General features: G+C 29.9%; 1 protein-coding gene across 7 annotated transcripts in view; it reads left to right on the forward strand.

The window, feature by feature from the left end:
• LOC129791401 (neuronal acetylcholine receptor subunit alpha-7) overlaps positions 1-23,399 on the forward strand; it is a 55,854-nt gene that overhangs the window by 4,306 nt on the left and 28,149 nt on the right. For 3 of the 7 annotated variants that reach the window (XM_055829560.1, XM_055829559.1, XM_055829562.1), the window contains exons 2-6: positions 1,798-2,187; positions 10,578-10,717; positions 11,251-11,295; positions 17,014-17,123; positions 21,938-22,118. In XM_055829560.1, coding sequence (XP_055685535.1) covers positions 2,139-2,187; positions 10,578-10,717; positions 11,251-11,295; positions 17,014-17,123; positions 21,938-22,118 — 525 coding nt within the window. In that variant the 5' untranslated portion in view covers positions 1,798-2,138. Of the gene's footprint in view, positions 1-1,797; positions 2,188-10,577; positions 10,718-11,250; positions 11,296-12,162; positions 12,208-17,013; positions 17,124-21,937; positions 22,119-23,399 lie in introns of all 7 variants that reach the window. The other 4 variants (XM_055829558.1, XM_055829561.1, XM_055829557.1 and 1 more) reach the window with 2 other exon arrangements.

The raw sequence follows: 23,399 nt of genomic DNA on the forward strand, positions 1-23,399 counted from the left end.
AGGTTGAGGTTAGAAAACATATTAATTTTCTTGGTCTATCATCCATCAGGCATAATCCCCATCAAGGTGGGCATATTGCATAATTAAATTAAAAATTCACGAGAAAAAGATAACCCCTTTATGACCTCAACATATACATATATTTAATTTATAAAGGAGAAGATTCAGTAAAATATTTAATTAGTCTCTTTGGGTTCATTCAAGATTTTTTTTTCTAGCAAAACAGGGGCTCATTTAATGTTTAATGCTTCGTTTTGATTAGATTCATGATGATAAAAATTAATATTTCAATTTGGATTAGGTCACAATAAGGTCAGTTGCTTTTGGGGATTTTTAGAACAGTCTAAGAAACTAAAACGTTAATATTTCGAATGAGAAGTTTTATTGGATTTAGTGACAAAAATAATTATTTTTTAACGATATTTTGAGCATATTCGGAGCTTTCATCAGGGCTTGATTTAATTCACATAAATAGCAATGTTTTATTCATATTAAGTCAAACGTAGACTATCTAAAAAAAAATAGGAGATATTCACTTTGATATGTAAGAAAATGCGTAAGAAGTGAAAGAAAGTAAGCATAAGAATATAGTCTCAATTTTCCTTAAAATAATCAGCTAAAAAAAATGAACTTTCTTTATTTCTCGTAAAAGAAAAGCTACCTACTTAATTTTTTTCAACGTAATTTAATTGCGTAAAGTAATTTTTATTTAACACTTGGAGAACACGAATTTCTAACCTCAAACTTTGAGTTTAATATAAAGAAAACGTTTTTCCAGATTTTCTTTTGACGAACTTCTAGTTATTTGAAGTTGGATAGGTTTTAATCTTTGGCAGTTTTAAAAAAAAAGTCGAATTGGCACCGATTACCAATTTTGTCCATCAAGTGTTAAAAAAAAATCATCTTACTCTCACACAACTTACGTACTCATCGTTACTTCCCCCATGTGAATTTCCCAAATAATGTTTTAAAATGTAAAGAGAAAAATCACATCGTTGATTGAATAAAGTGCCCTACCTAATAATTAATCAATTAATTAATTTAAAAGACTAATCAATAATTCAGAAGATCACACTCAATGGAGCACCCTGTACAAAAAAAATTGCATCAAATTACCACAAATTGATTCATTTCTCAAGTCAAGAAGCATGATTTAAGCATTTTTGTAGCTTAAGCTTTTTGCAAAATTATCTCTTCCACTAAAATGCATATCATTGTTTGGCTTATTTGACTCCAATGCAATACTTTATGAGTAACTTGTAGTTTAGATGGATGACAAACCCTTTAGAGCCCGCCATTTTGATTTACTATATACACCCTACATACATATAAAGTAAAATTTGTAGCTTTGCCTTGTACTACATAGCAAAATGTATATGAAGGTATGTGGATGTAGCACCAGACGGGTATGAATTAAATTTTCCGAAGGGTCAATTGCTCGAGACAAACTTTACGATGTTGTTGAGAATGGTGCACGCAAAAAAAGCGGAGCGAGAAACCAAACAAGAGACCCGCAATAGTATTATATATAAGAGAGAGAGACATAATCAACCCCGTCATAACTCATTAATGGTCTATATCCACACACAAATTATACGCTTGAACAAAATCCAATTACCCTAATATGCATATATTTATCATTTTAGTTTGTAAACAATCCTTTTCATCGCAAATTCTATGTCATATTGAGTTAATTAAAATAAAAATCACATTTATCCTTCTTTCTATCTTCATCTCCGCGCGCTGTTGGTGATAATGCCCTGTGCGACGAAATTACGCCCCGAAAAAAAAAACTAGAATCGACTAATAAACTACAAAATTCCATAGTAGATATGAAAACAAGACTGTGATCGAAAATACTTGATAGGAGACAGAGGTTGTGAGTGGATTGATTAAGAAGAAAAAAAAGAAAATAAGAAGCAAAGCTGCCAGGATCGAGGAAATTTTTATGTTTGGATTGGAGATAAAAAAAGAGGAAAGAAAAACAAGGCAATACTTCATCACTTGAGCAACGCTATACTTACCACAAGAAGAAAAACACACCAAAAAAAAGCACTAATTGGATTTTTGCAATCAATTCGGATACATTGGGGATCGCATCAAAATATTCCCCAATAAAAATCACTTCTTTTTTGGAGATGGATACATTTCTGCTCACACTGCTGGTCTTCCTTATGATTATTACAGGTGAGTCAAGCATTTTTTTTTTCCTTTTTATACTTCTTTACTTTCTCCTTCACGTCTTACATATAATTTTTTTATATCCCACCACTCTGCCATTTTACAATATCTCCCCTCCCCTCATGCCCACCATGTCGACAGTAATTCACGAGAGAGTGATTTTTAAATAAGTAATTTATGTGGAAGTAAATCTTAAATAGTGGATGAAAATAAATAAGGTAGAAAAGAATGATTTTATACATGTTCTGCCTGCCTCTCTCGCTCTACAATGTAGGTCAAATTCATACTATAAAATCCTAACGACCAGGCGTCTCCACTTGGTGAGCTTTTGCTACAGAATTCCCCATATATGTATATCCAATAACCCATTCAAATTGCATCCAAACTGATTAAGTAGATGTATTTTTGAATTTATTTCGAATCTCACCACGATACCACCAAACGTATAAAATCTATTTTGAATTACTTCCTCTTTCTTTACGATGGAAAAATCCCACAAATTTTTATTAGCCCCCTCCGTCAAGGAGGATCTCCTCACCTCACTAAGCGAAAAAAAACTAAAGCATTTCACGAAAAGGGCGAGTTAATGTAATGTTTGAAGCACAAAACTAAAATGGAAAATTTTAGGAGAGAGAAAGTTGTGGGAAACTTTATTACTCCCAGCTACATAGCATTATACGGAGATAATGCAATTTTCTCTACGAGATAAATTGCTTTTTTTTTGTAATGAGATTTTTGCTTTAGTACAACGGCTAAAAGGAATGATGAACGTGTGTAAATGAATAAAGTAAAAATCGTTCAGAGGAACTAGGCAATTATCTTGTAAACTCTTTCTGACCTAAGACTTTGTTGTTGTTGAAAGCTTGTTCGTTTATTTGAGCGTAAAGTGTTGCAAAATTTTCATTTATTAAGTTTGGAAGAGTTGAGATTTTTCTCCTAAATTTTCTTAACTCATGTTTTTTAAAGATAAAATGTAGGTATTTAAATCAAGAGCTTTAACCATAAGAACTTGAATGTTTCACGAATTTTTTTACACTAAAATTGAGATTTGTTCTTTCAAAACACCTTCAAAAACACAATTAAAGAAAGAAATAAGATTTTAAAATGTTATAAGATTTTTCTCAGAATACCAAAAATCTTATATTTGACGAATTGTAAGGAAAGAAAAAAAAAAGATTTTTAACAAAATCTATTGCATAGCTTGTATTTCTATGCCCCACTCTACTCTAAAATTTTTATCAATAAAAAAATCTCTACTCACGACGAGAAAATAAAATAAAAATTCGTTGATTGATTAGACTGAAGGGTGAAATCCAGCGAGACTCCCGACTCTTCGTCTAATAAATTAGTCTACCACAGCAGGTTGAATGTATTCTCTTGATGGGAGCGAGAGGGATGTTATGTATGTATATAGCACAATTGAGAGCAGAAATCATATTCGCTTTTTATTGCTCTATTATACATGCATATTGAGGTTTATTGCATGGTAAAATATTTACTCAGATTTATGAACCTGTTGTCAGATTTTTCTGTACATTCTGTAAAAATAATGAAGAACCACAAATATGTTAACAAGTTTTGCAGCATAAATTGCTTTTTTTTCTCCTTCGCGTGGTAAAATAACGCGAGTATACACCACAATAATAACAATACCCACAAGTTTATACAATTTGCGAATGGATTGTTGTATCCCAATTTCTCACACTGAAATCCATGCGGAATTATCCTGGGAGTTGTTTTATTTGCTCCGCATTGGGTGCATTGGGAAAAATTTGAAATATTTTCCATGCAAAAATTCCAACAGTGACAACAAAATTTGACATAGATTGCGGGGACATGTGTGTGGTTCAAAGGGCCAAATTCTCTGGTTGGCATATAAGCTAAAATGCATAAAATCTCACCCACAGAATTAGCATTGATTGCTGCAAATACCCAACTATTTCAAATCCCGTGGAAAAAACGAATTTGCATCATAGAGAATGTACTATAAAGTGGAATTAAAATGTCAATATGTGGTGGTTATGCGTCTAAAAATCAACAAAAATGTTTTCACAAATACATGGGGATGGTGGTATAGAGAGAAAATTGATCTGTTTAATTCGCAAATTGAAGAAATTAATTTTGGTAATGGGTGAAAACACATAGGCAGATGTAATTTGGTAAAGCTCTCCTCTTTTTGGGGAGGGTGTGCTTTCATAAACATCGTGGAAAATCTGCAAAATTCCTCCACTCCCTTTTTGGCATCCACCACGTTTTTTTTCTCGAGGCATATGACGCTCTTGCTCTCGCGAAAACAGAACCATTCATCAGAACCATTAGTTGAGAATCTTTTAGTAGAGAGAATATTGTAATGAATTGTTTTAAGCGAATGGAATTGTTTTGAGATTGTTATCTGTATGGCGAGGAGGGATGGTGCGAAAGATTATTGAATGAGATGTTAATTAATTGGGAGACAAATGAGGGGTGGTGGCAAAAGAGATGTGATGAAAAAAAGTGATGTGAGAAGAGAAATTTTAGTTAGTTTGGAAGGAGGAGCTTTTCATTTAAAGCTTCATGTCTTCATTCCTATACATATGCTGGGGCACACACACCACATTTTAATATATGCCAACATCGCTCCTTAACTCACTTTCTCCCTTTTACACTCTTCGTCTATCTTATGTCTATACGGCATGCGCATTTTATCGTCACACAATTTTCACACTAACACCACTCATAGATGGTCCTTGTTTGTATTAAATCTATTGATTTTTGTACAATATAAACCCACTATATGGGGAATTTTCCTGCGCGACTCCTAACTTGCGCACATTCACCAAAAGTGAGGAAAAAAATACTCAACCAGCTGTGAGAATGGTACATATTATGTATTATTTACCTCAATACATATGCTCATTACATATGTGTAACTGTTGTCACACAAGTGAAATGTAGGCATGACTTTTTTATACCATCCCCGAAAAATTTTCCCATGCAATATTTCCATTGCGGAAATTAGCATAAATACTTTGACACTTTTATATGATGATTGCTCTGGCTAAATTGCTCTCCTCGCTCTCTCTCACACTACCTCTCTGCCTGTACCATATACAGCCCCCAAACCACACGGTATCCCATGCAATTCATGACCATGAAAATTCATCCCTCCACACAAGAATAAGCTAACCAGAGAGCTATATTGTGTGGTGATGTATATGTAATCTCCACCACGAGAGTATCCCAAACCACCCAAAAAGCAACATTCACTATCAATCCCCATGCTTTTGTTGGCTAAATTGGGATGAAAAGCAAAAGACAACAGACGTATAAATCCCAGGGAAAAGCTGCAGAGAAACAACATCTATACATATAAGGAAAAATAGTCTATACTTCTTATTGCGGGAGTACAGATCCAGTATGAATTTCCATCTCATCACAATATGTCACAAACAGTGCCCCAAGTGAAGGGTCTTTCCCTATTTGCAAGCACAGCAACAACAGTTGCATCTCATGAAAAAGCGTTTCAAGCTGAATGGAATTGGTAAAGTCATTTCTAATATGTGCTAGCGGGGGCTTTATGTACCTACTGTATGTACATTACGTACACATATATATATATATATATATATAAATGCGAAATGCATAGTATCCCCTTCCAGGCATATCACTGTGAGCTTTTCCACAAAACCTACACATTGAATATATATAAATATGAATATAGCACACTCGAAAAAGCTTCCATGTAACTGATTGTAAGCCTACGAACCAAATTCTTCAATCTCAATTCATCCATCGAATTTGTAGTGAGAAAAGCTCCACGATACCGCATAATCTGAAACATGATTCACTGGATTTTCTCTTGGAAATTTCGATAAATAAAAATGTGGGAAATCCTCCATATATTTTCCATTATATTTTCAATTTTAAATGAAAAGAAAAAAACTGAAATTTCCTTTTTTTAGCTTTCGATTTAAAGCTATTTTTGATTTTAATTAAACGATGCGATAAGCATAATTGCATAGCGCCGGAAAGCTTGCCATAAGCACAATGGAATATTGAAAGCTCCAGGTCCATTTCTCAAGTTTACCCTGTACATGAAAGCTCTCTATCTACACCCCTCTGTTACATAGGATAAATAGCAAATAATTGTAATTTAGAGCTGTGATCCAAAGAACTTAATAAACAAACAGAAAGATCTAGGTTAAAGATATCCTAATTGTATGTATAAACAACATAATTCAGGGTTATACCTTCCTAATGATCCTTGGTGATATATAATACAATATTTATTGTGCTTTATCAGATACATTCATATGTAGTACATAGAAAAAGCTTCGAAGAGTTTTTCTATTAACGAATAATTCTATAATAAATGAAATCTGTTAAATTTCAGAAAATTGAGAATTTTTTGAAACATGTTGTTGAAATATTTATTAAACCCTTTGTTCATTGTTACTCGGAATGTTTTCTTTGTTGATATCAAGAGCATAAAAATAAGTTGAATTTTTTTATTTTCGAAAAAGTCGAATGAATTCATTAAAGGAGGAATTTTAGAACTACATACACTACCCGCGAAAAGTTTCCGGGCAAAGCTAAAATGGGATATTTTTGAAAGCAAATTTTAAGTGGCTATATCTCTGGCTGTGATTAACCGATATCAGTTTTGGAAAGGTACATTTCTCACCTTTCCAAACCTGATAAATTTTTGAAAATCGGTCAACCCGTTCGCTTTTGGCAGCCATTTTGGTAAAAATAGGTAAAATATACTTTTTTTCAAAATTTCAAGAATTCGGTTAAAAATTGACTTCTCTAGACAACTTTGTAAGTCAAAGTTTACAATTTAAGAAAATCCTGAGCTTGGAACCTATTCAGCGACCAAGAAACCTTTGAAATTCATTTGAAAATTCAAAGATTATAAGGGTTTCTTGGTCGCTGAAAGGGCCCATATCTGGGTTATTCCTCAAATCATTTTAAATTTAAAACAAACGAAATATTAAATATTTCTATCATGATCTTGTAGATTTTGTTAAACTTGTTTTTAATCAAAAAATGTTCAAGAGTAATTTCTTTAATTTAAAGCTCTGTAAGCTTGACAAAGTATTAAATTTTCCTATGAGACATCAAGAAAAATCCCAAGATTTACCAGCGTTCTTCCATAATAATGCATCATGATCCTCCAAAGTGATATATTTTTGTCTCATAAATTCCAGACAAAAAATAATAATGCTGGCAAAAATTTACATGCAAATAAGACATAAAAAATACATGAGACACGTTGCACTATTACATTATTTTTACGACATTATATCATATGAGAAAAGTGTGGTGTCGGGACCCAAATCCTATAAATCATTCGTCGTGCTTTAACTTTTGAAACAAAGTCCAAGGTTAGGAACTTGCTGCTACATATAAGGAGCTATGGATAAAAGGATTCAGTCTCATAACAACTGAGGTTTCAATGGTACTTTCTTCCTGTGTGGAATGTGACACAGAGAGCATTTAATATTTTATAAAACAAAAGGACAAATTTTAGGAAAGCTCCTCCTCGCTTCGTATGAAATACCATGTTTATTGATGAGGAATGTGAAGGATTTTACATCTCATACTGAGTCGTATTTCAACTATTTTGTCGCTGGGTGCTGTAAATCCAATTTACTTTGTGACATCAACCTAGATTCACGCTGGGAATAAACCTGACGAAAGCAAAAGGAGTGACAAGGACACACAAAAAATATTAAATTCAATTGAGCCGAAAGCTCCTTAAAAATATTTTACTATGTAGGTACATAATCGAAGCTTTCAATGTTTCCTCTTCTATAAAAGAAATTCCTCAAAATCTCATATTTCTTTTGATAGATAAAGTAAATGTTGGATAAATGGATTCAATTAAAAATGATAAACTCTCTTCTTTTCAATTTATCTCTTTAATTTTCTCCTCTCTCTACGTATTTCATGTTATGTATGATGGGGAAAAAACGGCAAAAATCTTCAATGCTTTCTAAAACACATATTGCCACTACTTGAGAGGGTTATTTCTCATTTATTTCGAAAGCTTGACAAGGATATATAACTCATGAGCTTTTTTTTGTATACCACTAATACTTTACACCAAAAAGGGATTTTCAGTCAAAAATCGTTTTTTTTTTTGTATCTAAACCACTTTAATTATTAAGCAGCAACATCTACCCTTACGATAAATAAAACAAACAACATATAGCACATGGGAAACATGGAAAAATCCTCAATCCAAGGATTAAATATTATGCTCATTTGTGTATGTAGCCACATTGCATAAGGGTTTATACGGTGAGAGAGGGAAAAAGATGGTTTAATGTGGGATTTTTGAAAAGGAAATTTTTCACATTTTACCGCCATAACATAGACAGGACCACTCGAATAATTTGCTTTTACCGTAAAAGTTGAAGCACATGGCATGAAATCTCTTAAGGCACTTATTTTGTGGTGCAAAAGGAAAATGAACATGGGGTACAAAAACTTCCTTATAGTGCAAACGTTCTCTACTTATGTACACATATATTTGAACTTTGGTTAGTTGACTGAAGTGAAGATTAAAAAATAAATATACACACCCCACTCCCTTCGCCCCCGCCCTATTGTTACTTCGGGAAGAAAGTTAAAAACCACAGAAACTAGGCTAAAAACTCAAACAGAAACAGTATAAATTTTCAGATAATCAAACAAATTTGAACTCTGGTGGTGCTTTATATTGAGTTCAAAATTCAATAGGAGGCATTCAAAACCAAGCCACACCAACTTTGTGTTCAAACTTTAATTCTCTTCTTCAGGCAGCAGCATCTTGGCTTGACATAGTTTAATTTTAGGATATAGGGTAGGTACACACACAGTGAATCATAATGCACATTATACTGAAACCCTTAATCTTTATGTAAATTAAAACTTTTTAGAAAGAAAAAACTCAAGGGGTGTTTATCTGAATTAAAAGAAAAAATTAAATATTTTGTAGATGAAAAGCTCTTTGCTTTTAGTACTAAACTTGTACTAAACAGACTTAGATTGAAGATAAAAAAAATGTAATGTACTAAATTGAATCTTAAAATGTATACCTACTAATTTCAAACCAAAAATTATTCGGGTTTTAGTCCTAAAAGCGCTCTGATTGAAAAAAAAATATACTAAAATGTACTAAATTCTATCCAAAAAAGTACTAAAGTCAATACTAAAAGGTACTCAAATTAAAGCCGAAGAAGTTCTCATTTTCTTCTTCTTCTGCACTTTAAATTTGTACGGCTGTTGGATTCCTTCCGGATCCATATAGCCATGTTCTCATTTTAAGCGAAAAAAAAGTTATTCGGATTGCAGTCTTAAAGATACTCACATCGTGGAGCAAAAGCTTTCAGAGTAAGACGCTTATATTGACGAACAAGACCCTTAAAAGTACTAAATTTAAGCATAAAAAATTCAGAATTTAAGCCGAAAAGTACTAATTTTGGCAAGTACTAAATAAGTACTAAATTTTAGCTAGAACTGTGCTAAATTAATTTTTATACGGTTTTCATCAAAGGAATCATTCGCAAATCTTCGGAATATTCCCCAAGAAAATTTAAATATTCGACAGATAAACACCTCGTGGAAAAATCCCTTTAAAAAACGGAAATATTTTTCACTATTGAATGGAAGATTGAGTAAAATTCATACTTCAAAGAGTCTTGAGTAAGATAAAAGCAATCACGTAAAGAGTATAAACCAATCATAAAGTCCATGGAGAGTGCAATTGAAGAATTCCGTGCTCAAGAATTCAAGAAATCACATGGAGTGGTACATAGGAAACATTTCAGAGATTTCAGTACATATTTAGCACAATAATGTACACATGAAATATAGTATATATAGGTATGTTGTATGTATAAATATTGGTTGGAACAAACATTGAGGAAGTTGCAAGCGGCAACAATTGTCATGTTCTCATATTTATATGGAAGACTACTACATCCGGAAAATGCTTATGATTTTCCAAGAGTACCTATTTTATGTTCTTTTCACCCCAAGAGATGATATTTTAATAAATTTGGCTTTTCCTTTTATGACACACACTGTTGCTCTTGTTCTCTCGTATTTGGCCATTTTCCCCAGCTTTAGTTAAATGTTAAGAGAGCTTACACGGAGGCTGGGAAAATACTACCGGAGTATTTTAGGAAAGGCTCAAAGTGAAGTCTTTCAATGCAAAAGAATACTCAAGACTATGTATATAAGAATAAAAGAAGAACTTTTCTGATCAAAATGTCCTAAATTGATTTGAGAGGATGATGGGGAGTAAAATGGCAAAGTGGAGGAGACCCTAATACTTTTGCATAACGAGACCCGTAACATTTTCCCCACATTTATGTATGTCCATCGCAGTAAAGTGATTGTGCAACATTTCCCATTGTCTATTGCAGAAAGTTTACAGGGCCCACATGAAAAACGACTGTTAAATAATCTCTTAGCAACGTACAATACACTAGAACGACCAGTTGCTAATGAATCAGAAGCATTGGAGGTAAAATTCGGTCTAACTCTACAACAAATAATTGATGTGGTAAGTTTTCTGCCAATTTACAATCACTTCAATGAAATTTCCACATTCCCCTTTTATTCACCAAAAATGCACTTCAATATGATTCATTAAAAAATTTCTCATAATTTTAATTTCTTAAAAATCAAAAATCATTGAATAATTTTTATGTTCCTAATTTGAATCACCATTCAACCTTAAACGAAAATTTTTAATTTCCTCTAAAAACCAAAAAACTAAATAAAAATACAGCTATAATAAATAAATAATCGTGTATTTCTCTTTTTTTTTTAAACAACCAAAAAGAAGCATAAATAACCATGGATATGTAAATGCAATTAAACTGATGGTATTAAAACGCTATAAAAAATTAAACATACCTACTAAATAAAAAAATAATTGAATAAATAACCTTTATTTTAGCAAAAAAAATTTTTTGACCAAAAAATATAAATTAAATTCCATATTTTTTTTTCACTAAATATTATACATATATAAAAATATAAATTAGTTGAACGTTTTTAATATCATAAAAAATTTGAATATGTATTTTTTAGGATGAAAAGAATCAGATTCTAACTACAAATGCGTGGTTAAATTTGGTAAGTGACATGTACCCGAAAGGTGTGCGACAAGACCAAATAATTTATTTAAAAAAAAAATAAACAGACACAATTTACATTGATATTCGCATGAGATGGGTTGTTACATATATATATATTTTTACTGTATAAATATATAATGTTAAGTGTAAATTATATATGCATTATAGTTGACGTCTTGGTAATTGTTTTTTGATTAAATCTACAACAAAAATTTTCATTATTTTCTTTATTCCAAAGAAACACATCGATTGGATATTATATACGGGTTTCCCATATATAATACGTACTATATACATATGTACCTTTTTAATCTGAATTGAAAAAAAGAACAGAGATATCAACACAAATAGTGTGAATAGACATTTATTTTGAGATAAATCAGAGACAGACACTAACTAAAAGTAGAAACATTTTATTAATGAAAGACATATCGAGTCCATTAATGAGATATTATTTTGAACAAGAGTGTATTATTTTAATAAATGTCGCTTAGTTATGGGTACATGTCATAAAATGAGAATGCATGCGTGTCATACCAAATGAATATGACTGCGACAAGCTAAAATGCAAAATAAAGTGTGTGGATGAGAGCACACAAAGTGCAAAATTTTCAGATCGTAGCATAAAACTAAATGCAATCGAAGAGCGATTTTTTTTTCATTTCAAAATTTCATTTTTTCATTTACAAACATTTTGGTTAATTCATTAAATTTTCATTGTTTTCTTACTTTTTTTTTTGTTGAAAAATTCCCTCTTCCTCTTGAAAAAAAAATAACAAATCCTATTTCAACCAAAAATATTTTTGGAAACTCAGAAACATATATTTTCTTTATTTTTTTCGTCATATTATATTAATTATTGTAGGACGAGAAGAATCAACTCCTAATAACAAATATATGGCTTTCTTTGGTAAGTGGATAAAACAAAATAAAAACAAATTAAATAAAGTATAAATTATTACACACACGGCAGCGCTACTTTCTCTTGTATTATGTATGTAAATTGAGTATTGTTCTTTTTCAAACTTTCGTATTAAAATTTTCAAACCTATAACTTCCATTTTTTATTTCTTTCAAACCTAAAACTTCTCAAACTTCTATCCTATCTATTTATATAGTTAAAAAGAAAAGAAAATTCTTGAGAAAATCTCTCTTTCTATCCTTCTCTGTCTCTAACTTTACTAAACAACTAATAGTTACAAATAATAAAAAAAAAACAATTTTATTTTCTATTTTTATTGGGAAATCAACATGTGCAAACAATAATGTTGATTTTCCTCTTAAATTAATACAAAAAATACTTCAAAAAAATAAAATCCAAACATTGAGACAGTGAACGTTTTTAATTGCAAATCCTTTCTCTCAGTTTTTTGAAAACTTAAGTAGTGAAACCTTTTTCCCATTTTAAAAACTATTTTGCAAGGAAAATAAAAAAAATGTAGATAATTATTATTCCATGTTCCATTGCTCAGACATACTAAAGATGCTGGTAGAATCATATCAATTTCCATCACGCTTCGAAGCATCTTCTCATGTTTTGATGACATTTTTTTATGGAATGACTATCTTCATTGGAAAAGAGTAGTGATGAATTTGAAATATTTTCTCATTTATTTGTATATTTTGGTCACTCACTACTTTTTTACAGAAGTTTCTCTTGTAGTTGATAAAGAAAATTCCCCCCTTTTCCTTGGCCTCACCTATTTCCTTGATGTAGATGAAAATGGCAAATAAAGAAGAGCTTGGAAAATCCACCCCTTTTTTTCTGTTAATAAATAGAAGAATAAAATGGAAAAAAACCATCACATAACTCAATCATATACAATCTCTCTCGTATTCGGTTCTTCTTATACTATTATGTCTCTTTTATTCAAATACATATGACATTAGTGCTTTTTTTTGGTGTCCCCATCTCCCCTTTCTATACAAATTCAATGGAACAGAAAAGAAAACTTGCGAAATTTCAACCACTAAAATCGATCCGTTTTGTCTAACAACAGGTCAACCGTATCGAATGAACTTGGTTCTTCACTACTTGTTGAATTTTTCTATATAGTAGCCATTTGGAAAATATGAGGAAAAACTATCATTAAACCAGTCATCCAAACAGAATAACTATAACTTTGTAAACTATAAATTGGGTGAAAGGATATTTTCAGTCCAATTCTTCACCCTGTTGCATGAAATTATGTGCAAAAAAAAGAACAATGGGAATATATATATTTTTATATGTACAATCGCCGTGTGTGTTAGTAAACACAATTTTAATTAATACTAAAAAAAAATATTAATATAAACCAAAAATTTTAGTGGCTTTCTTATGCTTTTATTAGGAATTTACTTTGTCCTATTTTTTTTTTTGTAAAAGTTTTCCCAAAAAACTTTTTATTTGAAATTATTTAGTTAGAATATCAAAACGCAAAAAAAATGATTAAGAGAATTTTTGAAATGTATTTTTTTTTCTTGAAAATCAAAAATCTCCACGTAAATGAAAATATTAATTCAATTTTTAATTGTGAAAGACTCTGAATTCATATTGTTTTTTGCCTATGAATACCACCTATTAAGCATAATTTAATGTGGTCAAATTGATGTCACAAAACAATTCAAATGCGGTAATGACAAATAAAATTTTCAATGAATAATAATTGAAATATCAGGAATTTCCCAAAAATATGAATTTTTGTCATATAATTATTCAAAAACATCCCCAATAAGCCGAAATATATTTTTTTGCTTTATTTGTATTTAAGGGGAACTTTGCTTTTCATAGATGATATCTATTAGATTGCATATGCCTGCATATGTATATAATATATATTTCTAATTAGTTTGTTCTGCTATTGAAATAATTAAAACTAAATTCAATTTTCGTATGTTCATTTATTTCAATATAAATTGATTTTCCCCCAATTTGAGTTAATTTAATTAACCTCCCCTCCTCTTTTCTCTAAAAAAAAAGCGAAGCCACATTATGGATTTATATCTATAAAAAAAATACATAATTTAATACATCCTTTTACAAAACAACATAATGAACATAATAATCTAATCTAATTTAGTTTAAAAAATAAACATAAAATAAGGGAAAAAGAATAGCCAATTTTATTATTAGGTTATTTATCTAATTATTTCAAACGTCTTATCGGTTGGATTTTTTTTAATAAATTATTTCTACTCCCATTTTCATGTATTCTATATACAAGAAAATAATCAATTTGTACGACCTATTAATTTATTATGTTAATTTTGTGTAATTCAGTCATGTCGCTGCTTTATTTGTCGGTGTTTTTTTTAGTTTGCAAAATTGACCATTTAAAGTATAAGTATGACAAATTTAACATTTAGCGAAAATTAATTTGCACACATAAAGGTAAAATCGTTTATACCTATAATGTTTTAAAGAGAATAAAGCTTACTTTTTTCCGGGTAAATGTTCAAAAAACAATAACTACGAATTATACAAATTATTTAATGTGCTTTTGCCTCTCAATATAATGTACAGCTATATATGTATATATTTTTTAATTTGCTGTTTTTTTATACTCGAAAACACATTTAACAATCTAATAAAAAAAATCGTTCCATTCAGAAAATAATGAACAAAAACAAGGCAAAACAATTTTTATGTAACAAGCTGTGAAAGATTTATAGTTTCAGTGAAGCTTTTTCATACATATGTAGCTCGTGTATCCAACTCTGTGACTATTTTTGTTGTTGGAAAATCCCTATAATTCCGCAACAGTGGAAAATTTCTAATTTGAACTGAATTCTGCGGATTGTAGAAAGAATTATTGTGAAATATTAATTAAATTCTCTTCAATTTAGAAAATAGAAAACAACAAAAAAATGAATTGATGAAAAAGCTTTCAGCTTGCAAAAAGTTTTGCTCATTCGCAGAATTATTTCAGTGATTGTTAACAAATAGGAAATATGACATTTTGTAAATTAATTAATATTAGTTTTACAAGAGTAGCAAAATAATCTACCTCATGTCATTCCTATATTTAACTTTTATTACTTTTAGGAGAATCTGTCAACAAATGCAATTACTTATATGTCGACACGATAGCGCAGCTTTGAAAGTTCCCTCTTCACTTGATTACTCTCACATTTCTTTATTTAATTTTCAAAAATGAAAATTAATTCAACAATCACCTCACGCTTAATACACTTAAATAGGAAATATATAATTGAAGGGATTTATCTGTTTTTGCGTATCATACATAATATCCTGTCACGAAATGCAACTAGTAGGTTCATATTATTTAAATGTACATAGAGTTACTATTTCCAATTTAATGCAGTGTGAAATGAAAATTTTCCATTTCTGTCTTCACATCATAAAATATGCAGATTAGAATTTGAATTTTGTTAATTCAAACGTGATGTACCATTATTTATTTCTAAATTCCTCTACACTTGTAGTGAATAAAATTCTATTTACCAGAAAGTTCTTTCAATAAACTTTTGTAGAGTAGTTTTTCTTCCTGAGAATTTTCTTCTGACGTGACTTTTAGATTTTCTAAACAATTTTCACGTCAGTTACATTGAATAAATTTAAATTATGTTATTTTGTTTAAACAGAATAAAATACCTTTCTCCTGTATAAAATCCCCACCTATACGGGAAGTTGATAGTCTTTCAACCTTAGTTTCTGAGAATTTTAGCACATGAAATTGAAAGAAAATGCTATTTTATTGTATAAATAAAATAGAAAACCAATTTAAGCTGTGAGAGAGAGAGGAGAAACATTCCTATTGACAAAGACTTGGGAGCACATTCAAGTGAAATAACTTCCTGTTGGTCGGTTGCTATATATGCTACGGTATTAACTATTTTATATATAGGTGTGTGGATGTAGGTAGTACACTATAAAGCCACATATATGTGCTATAGGTAGAAAAATCACAAAGGTATCCTTTGCATTGTATATAAAAACTATAAGATTGAATGAAGGAAGACTCGATATGTTTTCCTCTTTATTCCTTATAGAAAGAAAATCTATGTAGGGTGAGGTTTCCCTAAAAGATAGGTATCCTACAGTTGCATTTCGCGATGCAAATTAAAAATTAATTTTCATGAATTTCATTAATTTTTCCTCAACAAATCATTAATAATTAAAATCACAAATCACACAAAATGTCACGAACAATTTGCAATGACTGCGCTTAATTGTGTGAAATGATTCTCCTTCAACTAAATTTATTGTGCTCAAAGAGCAAATAAAATGCACCACATTTTGCAAAATAAAATGCATGCGATTACTAAAAAGAGATGCAAATTTTCATTTTTCGCATTTTTTATCTCATTATTTCAGATTTAATGGTGTGCTGTAAAATGTTTGTGACTGTCAAGTACATTTCTGAAAAAAAAGCATGATTTATGTACTTAAAACATTTTTTTTTTCAAACTATCTATCCTATTTAGCTTTCCAATGTGAAACAAATTAACATAAATTAACCATATTTTCACAATATTTCCGCACTATTCTGTTTGTCAAGAAAATAAACAATATCTTTTTGTGTTTGCACTGTATACAAAAATAAACGGACAAACAATTTTTATTGGCAAATAAGTGTACCTATATATCTATTTTTTTTTAAAGAAACATTGAGAATTTTTTAGAAAATAATTTAAAAAGAAAATTGTGTGGTGTAGTTTAAATTGGCATATTACACAAAAACTAATTAAACTTAATGACCTAAAAATATAGGAATGGAATGACTACAATCTTCGATGGAATGAGAGTGAATATGGCGGTGTGAAAGATTTACGAATAACACCAAATAAATTATGGAAGCCTGATGTCCTCATGTATAACAGGTTAGTTAATGGCATTTTCGCATACAAATTCATGCTTAATCTAAAATTAAATTTAACATTTTCTGATGAAAAGTCATTCATTTGTCCAAATATAACACTCCAATAATAACAATTAAACATGATAATTAAAACAAATATAATTTTATGTTGGTATTTTTATTGTTTTCTTTTTTTTTACAAATATTTATACATCAAAAAGCAAATTAAAGCTCTTTGACTGTTTTGTTTAATTTTTCTTTGGTCCATCAGTATTAATTTTTCCGTAATTGAGTGTATTTTTGAAATTATATTTTACATCCAAAAAAATCATTTGTTTTGTCATAATAAAAGGAACATCAATCATGGTTCATTATTTTCATAAAAAAAACATTCATAAGCTGGGTAATGATATGCCCCTGATATGATATAATTAAACTCTTCATATTTGTTTTTTTTTCTCTCTGTACTTCTCAGAAGAAGGAAATGCTACCAAATCTATGTATAATGTTTCCTTAATCATTCACAAAAAAAATCAAAACATATTTTACAATTTTTCGCTTCATATAAAATACTATATATAATATATACAAAAAAATGTGTGAGGTAAGAAAGTTCTTTTAGCTGCATCCATTCACTATATACAAAAAAAGTTTCGTTTCTTCTTTATAAAATAATATATACTTATATATATAACATCTTTTACTATTATATACCATTTTTTGGAAACACTCTTCTCGCTTTTTTAGTGAATCATTAGCATCTTATAATAAGCAAAAATTTATTATTCGCTGTATAATATCATTTGCGAATTTTTTTTTTACTAAAAGTAATTTATTTTTATATTTAAAAAAATATATTTAGATCTCTCACGTTATTTTTCATCATAAATAGCTAAAAAGTTATTCTTTTTTTATTATTATAAAATATAAAAATTTATTTTTCCTCACCTGTGAGATTCAAGAGTAGTTCACGTGCAGTGGTCTAGTGGGAAGGTACAATTCAGCTTGCCGTTATTGTGGGCCTCTAGCTGTTAAAGCTGCTAATAATATTTGCCATCATTTACGAAATATTTTCAGAAAAAAATATATACATGTTGAAGAAAAGTGCCATGTATGTATACAGTGAGATGCAAGAAAGAAAAAAAAAGTACCTCATAATTCACGCGTTAAAAAAATTCTGCATATCACGGTGAATATCACAATAAAGAGTGCCACCACTGCTGAAGGAGGCAGGCACCCCTTATTGAGATTGGTATCAGTCATTGGCGCTCCAATGAAGGAGCTTTCGAGCTTCTTCCACAACGGGAAGCTTTCATACATATAATGTTTTCGTGTAAATGAGAAAATTGTTGGTAATTTGAGGCATTTTATGAGGTATTTTTTCATAATATGTTCCTTTTTTTCCCCAAACAAAAAAAGGATGTTTAACAAAGCTGTTTGAGCAAAAATACACATTCATAATAAATGGCAATGGGTGTGATTTTTGCTTGAAAATATCTCGTATTAATGGTGGGTTGGCGTTAAATCAAATCCCTCTAAAACGCAATCGAGATGATAAAGAATTAAAAATGAATTAAAATACAATTTAAATAAAAATTAAAGATAAATAAATTATTTTATTATAAAACTCAATCAATTATATGTATTTTGTACATACAAAAAGAACAAAAATAAACAATAAATAGATAAAGATAATAAAATCAAAAAAATAATTAACATTTTAAAGAAAATTAAATTCAATTGACGAAATAATTTAAAATCTAATTAATAATTATTATATAATCAATTTTATAATTAAACAGGTCTCTCTATACAGTCAAATCAATTTAATATTGTAAATGTTGCACCAAAAATCATCCTACCTATATATATATTAAACACTATTCTATGTGTACAAAATAACAGCCGGTGAAATGCACGTTTTTGAACGAATATTTTTTTTTGTACGAAACTATTTACTTTTTCGAGCAAAACTTTGAATTTGATGAATAAAGAAAACGCTGCTTGCACTCAAACTTTGTCATACTACCCAACCATCACTTTCTTACACTTAACTATTTTATTATATACATAACATGTAATCCCATGAAGGCAACTCTCTATATAGTTTTCAAAGTTATAGCGGAGAATGTCCCAATTTTCATTCTTCACGTCCTTTTTTTTCCCCACACAAAACGGGGAGATTCAACGTGAATTTTATATGATTTTCTGAAGGCAATATTTCGTCGACTTTCCTCCCCGCCCCTTGACATTCTCCTTTTGTTAGTTTATCCATGAGATTTTTTTTTTCGGAATGAAAAATCCAAGCGGCCAAAAGTACATAGAGGCCAACTTTTTCTATATATTCCCAAAATACTTGTATAACGTGGAAAGTAATATATTTTTGAGGAAAACACTTCTTAACCCAGATTCATCAAAAGTTATAGTCAAAGAAAATTTTCATATTGTTTCACATTATTTTCAGTCCATTAACATAAAGTTTGGGGCGATAATTGCAGCATTTCCAAAATATTTACTTCAAACTGATTGAAGGAAGAGATCCTTCTAGCAAATTGGAACTCTCATTAATGCAGCTACAGTTTATCTGAAATGGTGAAAATTGATTGGTAAAAATTTAATAAAGATTTTCATGAAGAAATGAGAATTAGATATTAGGTTCCTTTTTGGAATTCATTTTATCCTTCAAACAAATAATCTTCTCAGGAGAACAATTCAATCCTCTTTACGTTAGAAAGGCAATATCTGTATCCATTGAAAATTGATAGTTTCTAGAACTAATCGATAACCTAATTCATTAGGTAGTCTGTTTGTCATTTTCAATATTCAAGTTTCAAAAATTTAAAGTTTTTCTTAATTAAAAATTTCGGTCTGCATTAAATTAATTATCTTGAATATTTGCCTCAAAATAATTTAAACTATTAAACTTGTTTTAAGACAAATTACTGTGGTTAGTTGTCCCCTAATTGTATATTGCAAGCCATTATTAAGAGACCGGAAACACAATTCCACAGGATGGCACCATTACGAATCCTTGTATTTTCTCATTAAATCTTCGCTTCCTTGGCGCCTTTGACTTTTCTCTTCTACTCTTTTGTAATGTTTTTTAATGACTCCACGGCTCCATAAAGAAATGAAACAACTATCCAGTCAGTTGTAATGTATGTATGTAGTCATATTTAAAAAGAAATAAAACAATTACATAAAGGCTCCATAAAGAAATGAAACAACTATCCAGTCAGTTGTAATGTATGTATGTAGTCATATTTAAAAAGAAATAAAACAATTACAAAAAAAAATTCAGAGAATACCTTGAAGATGAATTGCAACAGGATGAGTTCTGTTTCCAATTGTCATCATTTCTTTTACCTACAAATGACGCTGAATTCAGGAAATTTCCTTATTTTTATTCCTTCATGTTTAAAACGTTCTAATGGATGAAATGAATATAATGAATATAACATGGGAATAAAATGGAAAAAGAAGTTTTTCGTATAAAACAAAATCCTGAAGACGTTACTTTGAGACAAGATTGAATCTCAAGATTAGCTTAAAATTACTGAGTCGGTCTCATTAATTTATATTAAACTGACCACACGTTGTCAACTCCAATAGCCCCCTATTACTTCTTCTTCTTAACCCAAATTTGCTCATTGTACAAGAATCAACAATTTCATTTGATTGACATTCAGTGCATAAAAATACAATGAAAAGTTCTTAGCTTGGAGGTTTAGAACTTCTTATGCAAAATTCTAAATCTTGTCCGACTTTGAAGTCAGACTATGCGATGATTTCAAAAAAAAACCTCCAGGCATAACAGGGTTAACGAAAACACTGAATGCTTCAATTTTACAATGTTATTCTATCTCGTCTCAGGCCCTATTTACTGAAGTTCTAAGAAATCTATAAAAATAGTAAAAGCTCTTAATTCAAGATTTCTTGTAAAATAGTCATACGTTCAATTCACAGCAATTTTAATAATCCATCTGTGAACTTCTACTGTGCAATTAAAAGCAAACCCTTTGAACACGTAATTTTAGATTTTTTCACAGAATTTCTTTTCAAAGGACCTCTTTGTCGAGATGGCTGCTTTAGAAATAATAATTTTCTTTGAACTTCCTTGAAAAACTTTATTACGAGAACAATAGGTTGGAGTTATTCATGTTCAAAATTCAAATAAGGTCAAATTTTTTTTAAATTAACTTCCTGTCCAAACCGTTTGCCTCATGCTAGGCTATAAAGGCTATAAAATGCAGAATTCTAACATTATTAAAGTCAAGGAAGGCATTTCCGATTATTCATGAAATATATTTAATTTTTATCAACGATTTTCAACACCATTGCAGAATAAAGAACATGAAATATTGAAGAAAATAATTAATAGGATGCATATCAAGTTTTTTTTAATTGATGTTCTATTTTGTGAAGAATAACTTCACAAAGGAGTCTATGCACTCAACAAAGCTAACAAATTCATTATTAAATTACATTTTTCGTTCATTTTATACAACATTTTTTACGTTTCTTATCTTTTTTGTCAATTTTTGATATAAAACTAACATAAACAAATCTCTTAAAATAAATTAACAACACAATTTAAATATCTCTCCGCAAAATGGAGAGAAAACTTTTGGATATTCCTTAAAGAAAAATAAATAAAATAAAAATAGTTTTGCTTTCCGCAAAAGCAAAACAAGTTAATAGATCGTTTTTTTCTTTGCAAAAGTCAATTGGAAAGACATATTTTTCCTGGAAAAAAAAAGAGACACAATCATTATTGTGGAAATAGTTCTTTAAAAAGAAGGAGTTTAGATGATATTTATGCAATTATTTATGTAGTGCGGATGAGGGATTCGATGGCACGTACCACACAAATATTGTGGTCAAACATAACGGCAGTTGTCTGTACGTGCCCCCTGGCATCTTCAAGAGCACATGCAAGATAGACATCACGTGGTTCCCATTTGATGATCAACATTGTGATATGAAATTCGGTAGTTGGACATATGACGGAAATCAGGTATAGTGTTCTCTTGTACAATGTGACAGCAATCCTTTGCCAATTTTCAATATTATATATATACATTTTGTGAACATCAAATAGGCTTTATGGCTTCTTAGTTGGAATTAATTAATTAATTATCTATTGATTATATATTGTATAGTTTTCATCCAAAAACCTTTTTATTATGCAATATAATTGTTTTAAAAGAAAAGAAAATAGAGCAAGAGAAAAAAAAAGATTTTGAAAAAAAATTAATAAATCAATTTGATTAGGAAAGATGAGGTGATTTTGCTTTTATTGCTGGAAAATTCTTTTATTTTATTTTTTGTTTTTTTTTTAATACTTTTTCGACTAGTGAGCTTCAATGTAGATATGCATTTATCATAAAAAAAACTTTATATCCTTCTCATAAAATCCGTGAATCATTCGTTTTAGATAATTTAGTAAAATCATTTTATTATAACATTTGCGAGTAAACATTCATTACTATGAAGAGCATAATATAGAGTTTATTATTTGTGTAAGGAGCCCAAAAGTGTGTTCCTCATCATCGACATTTCCGAATAATATTCATCCAAACTGATTAAGTACATATAGTGATGTTGTTTTAGTAACAATGTACGCCTCCTCAAATACGTCAACCACATATCCCATTTGGTCAGTGTTTTAACCATACATAACCATCCCTTCTCTCTTTGTGCTATATACCTCTCCTCTAAACGTAATAGATGTTTATTTATTCCTTTATTTTGTTCATACATATTTAGTGAAAAAAAAAGCTTTAAATCGAATAGCGAAAGTTGTACACATTATATACAAATTCCAAAAGCTTTAGTGTGTCTGTAGTTTTTCTTTTTTTTTTAAGTAAATAACCTACATAACAAAAAAAACCATCCCTCTCTCAAAGTAAATGCTCCCTAAATCACTGGTAAGACCAAGGCCAAAAAAAAACAACCAAGTAATTGTAAAATGAAACATGTGAAAAATGGCAAAAAAAAACGCAAAATAAATCACTAAACAAATTGTACTATTTCTCGCGCAACGAATTTTGGAACCACTCCAATTCACACTCAATCAAACGATGACTAATTCAAATAATTGACTTTGGGATTTTGTGTTCACTACCAATGGAACCCATAGCACAACACATAAACTGGGGAAAATTTAAAATCAATCACAATTTGGTGAATCAGGGAAAGAGCATCCTAGGAACCATGTGAGAAAGCAGCACTATTGGGGCGCGTACTGGACCTATTTTGCATGAAGCGCAATTCAACCACATGGTGCTCGATGAAG

Source organism: Lutzomyia longipalpis, chromosome 2 (assembly GCF_024334085.1).
Source record: "Lutzomyia longipalpis isolate SR_M1_2022 chromosome 2, ASM2433408v1".
Classification (NCBI taxonomy): Eukaryota; Metazoa; Arthropoda; class Insecta; order Diptera; family Psychodidae; genus Lutzomyia; species Lutzomyia longipalpis.